Raw genomic sequence first — 3,644 nt, 5'->3', positions numbered from 1 at the left:
GAGCCCCAGGCGGGGAGCGGCGGCGCAGACCCGCAGGAGGACGAGGCGAGCCCCCGGCCCCGCGCCGCGCCCGGGGAGGCCGAGTCGCCAGCGGAGACGGAGCCAGGTAAACCCTCGGGGCCCCGGAGGCCGGGCCGGGCCGGGTGGGGACCCGCAGAGGGCGCACTGGCCTGCAGGCTGCGCGGGCGTGAGGACCGGTCCCAGGCGCACCTCCCGGAGCTCCGGCTGCTGCGGGGATGCGGGGCCCGCGGCGACGGGCGAAGGGGCCTCGCTGTGTCCTGCCGCGGGTGCGCCTCGGAGATGAACCCTGAGCCCCAGCGTGCAGGCGGCGCAGGATGTAGACATCGGCCTGACTCCTCGCAGGATGCTCCGGGCTCCCAGGGCTCCCGGCCCGGGACTTCGGGGCTTCAAAACCAGAGCACACGCCGCGCCCATCGTGTCCTCCCCGCACCGCAGTCCCAGTGAAACCCCACCCGGCCCCCAGCCACCCCGCGACTGCTGGTCGGTGCCAGCCCCGAATTACCTCTTAGCATTTACAGTAACGAATGTACCACAAGTAACTGATAATCACGAATATGAAGAAATTAGAATTTGCCCAACAAAGATCCCCCTTTCGCTTCCCAATCACAGGAGCAGCAAAACAATCAATTTGGGAGTTCCCTCTGGTCTTCGGGACATTTAAAGTAGACTTATTTTCTTTCCCATCACTCCTTATGAGGTATCCTAACGCCTCATTTAGAAAAAATGGGGGAGGTTGGGGTGGATTAAAGCCAGAAAAGGTGCTTTCCTTTAGCCCTCAGGCCTTTGGGTGCTTCTTCCCTCCTCCCTCTCCCACCGCCCTCTGGATACTCATCCAGAATCCCTGCTTAACTCCCGGGGACCACACAGCAGGAAGTTCTGCCACTAGCCGCCTCTGCTTTGGGTTCTTGATGGCTATTAGGAAACTAATACATAGTATACATGCTCGCTCACTCCTTCCTGAGAACTCCTGAGTCATGTGAAAAACGTGCGATGTATCCAAGATGACAGTGGGCTGTTTGTTCACTCACTGAAGCGATAAGGGTGGATTGAATTCTGTCCTCTTCCCTACTAACATGTAACTTTTCCCTTCCCGCCCCCTTCTCTCCCCTCTTGTTTCCAGATAGGCACTTGGAGACTTATCTGTTGGACTGTGAAAACACTTCAGGCACCTCGCCAAGCCTTCCCCAAGCCCCCAAGCAGCCGCAGAAGCGCTCCCGGGCCGCCTTCTCCCACTCTCAGGTCATCGAGTTAGAGAGGAAGTTCAGCCACCAGAAGTACCTGTCGGCCCCCGAAAGGGCTCACCTGGCCAAGAACCTGAAGCTCACCGAGACCCAAGTGAAAATATGGTTCCAGAACAGACGCTATAAGACCAAGCGAAAGCAGCTCACGTCGGACCTGGGCGGCCTGGAGAAGCACGCCTCCTTGCCAGCCCTGAAAGACGAGGGCTTCTCCCGGGCCCCCCTCATCTCCATGTACAGCAGCTACCCTCACTACCCCTACCTGTACTGCCTGGGAGGCTGGAGCCCAGCTTTCTGGTAACGCCAGCTCAGACGACGAACGTTCATGATCAGAAACTGCCTTCCCCAGGTTGTCTTTCCTCAAAGCAAAGGGGCCAGGCCAGGAGGACTGGGGAGCAAGAGGCATGCAGACCAAGACTGTTGGAGGTTTGCATGGAAATTCCAGATTCTTCACTGGTGGGCCAGAGAGAGGTCTTGCCCAGTGCATAATTTAATATTCAAATAGTTCCCCCAACACATGACGTAGGTCCTTTTTGCCTTTAGAGACCTGTTTGAAGTGGGGAAGGGTAGAGTCAAGTGCGGTTTGCAGCCCTGTGTGGGCTGTTGTGTGCACTGTCCGAGTTGCTGCTGAGGATCGCGTTCCTGGAGCTTCTTCCTCCCATGTAACCGGGCAGAGACTCTGAGAGAGCAAACCTGAGGGAGAAAGGACAGCCAAGATGAGGATGTCACTACCAAATTAGACTGAAGTTCAAAAGCCTCATTGGCCTTGGAATATGACCAAGCTTTCTCTTTGTCCCTGTAAGAGAGGGACACAGAGGGTCTCGCCGAGAAACCTGTCGTGCTCAGGTTTAGTCCTTTGTAAAGAGTTCACCAACCTAAGTATTTGCAAGGTGGCCCAAGTAGACCAAGAGTTATTCGCTGTGGGCTTAAGACAAGCTGTATAACCAGAACACTACTGTAAGCAGCTGGCCAGGCTAGAAGGAGCCCCGTGTGTCCAAGAAGCCCCCACGCTGCTGCGGGAGGCATTGCAATTTTGTTAGCAAAAGGTAAAAAAAACAAACAAAAAGCCTCTCTGGATCGTTTGCCCTGGGTCCGAGAACTTAGAATGAGAAGGCTCCTGGAGTTCTCAGGCTATATTGCATGCCACATTATGACGATCACATAATTCTTTACGCGCCTTCCTCCTCATATTTTCTGTCCCATTTCCACAGCAATCACCCACTGAAATGGCTTCTTTTCAATCCAGACTTTGGGTCTGGCTGCACCTAACATATGCCTTCCTTATTTAGCCTGAGATCTGGTCCAGTTTTTTGTTTTGTTTGTTTTTTTTCTCTCAAACTTTATCTCTCCTGGGTTAAAAAAGGGAGGAGGACAGATTCTGAATTGGCTAAAATACATGTGTTTTGTTTTTTATATGTCTAACAATTCTTATTTTTTTCTTTTAAAAATATACAGCATTAAATCCCAAATCCTATTTAAAGATTTGACAGCTCCAGAGGTCACTGCTGCTTTTATAGGACTTTCTGGTGGCTGTTGTTACAGTTCAAAGTCTGACAACCCTTTGGGATCCCCGCAGGCAGAGGAAGTAAGAGGAATGGCTTTCACACACGGGAAGGCAGTGCACAATGCAGGGTCGGTACCATTGAGCTGGCCATGGAGATTCAGGGCTCAGGGCTGGGGCAGGGGCAGGGGGTTGTGCGGGGGTGGGCAGGGGTGGTGGTGGTGGTGTGTGGAAGAAAAGTCTGCCTGGGCCTCAGAGAGCCCAGTCCAGGAGAGAACACTTTGCAGAAAGAGGCTAAGAAAAAAAGAAACAGTTTTCAAAATGCAACATTATTGTGGCTCCCATCACGAAACAAAAAATAATTTCCAAATGCTTCAGGAACTGTGTTTAATGCCTGTAAAAAAAAATGGATCCCCAAAATGAGTCACCTCGTGATTTCAGAGAGAACGAGAAGAGGGCAAAGGAGAAATGTAGCCACCCTTCTGTTTCCATTCTGTTATCTCAGGTGACCTGGAAGACAGAATGAAGAAAGCCAGTCACTAATGAGGTACCCTGAGGCCTGGAAATCTCTTGATCCCACCACTTAATTCTCTTTAGTGAGAAACCTTTCAATTTCCTCCTATTAAAAGGGCCAATTTACTGTTGGTGGCAAACCCACCAAAGTTGATAGAATGTTGGCCCATTTCACCCCAGTTTCTATCGCTCAAACTCCACATTGAAATATTGTAAAACGCCACGTGCTGCGGACAATGCGGGGAGCATAGGAGGCAGCATGGCCTAAATCGCTTTCCCCTTTTCACATGTCTCCTAAGATACGCGTTCAAAGCTCATTCTCTGCTCGGTACCCTTTCTCCCCCACCTCCTAAATTTAATTCTTTCAACCT

General features: G+C 52.2%; 1 protein-coding gene across 1 annotated transcript in view; it reads left to right on the top strand.

The window, feature by feature from the left end:
* Window positions 1–2,954, top strand: part of NKX3-1 (NK3 homeobox 1) — a 3,269-nt gene extending 315 nt beyond the window's left edge. The window contains exons 2-3 of the mRNA XM_014461059.2: window positions 4–106; window positions 1,142–2,954. Coding sequence (XP_014316545.1) covers window positions 4–106; window positions 1,142–1,560 — 522 coding nt within the window. The 3' untranslated portion in view covers window positions 1,561–2,954. The remainder of the gene's footprint in view (window positions 1–3; window positions 107–1,141) is intronic.
* The last annotated feature ends 690 nt before the right edge of the window (window positions 2,955–3,644 follow it).

The sequence above is a fragment of the Myotis lucifugus genome, unplaced genomic scaffold, assembly GCF_000147115.1.
Source record: "Myotis lucifugus unplaced genomic scaffold, Myoluc2.0 scaffold_148, whole genome shotgun sequence".
NCBI lineage: Eukaryota > Metazoa > Chordata > Mammalia > Chiroptera > Vespertilionidae > Myotis > Myotis lucifugus.
This window is presented reverse-complemented; position numbering and strand designations above follow the sequence as displayed.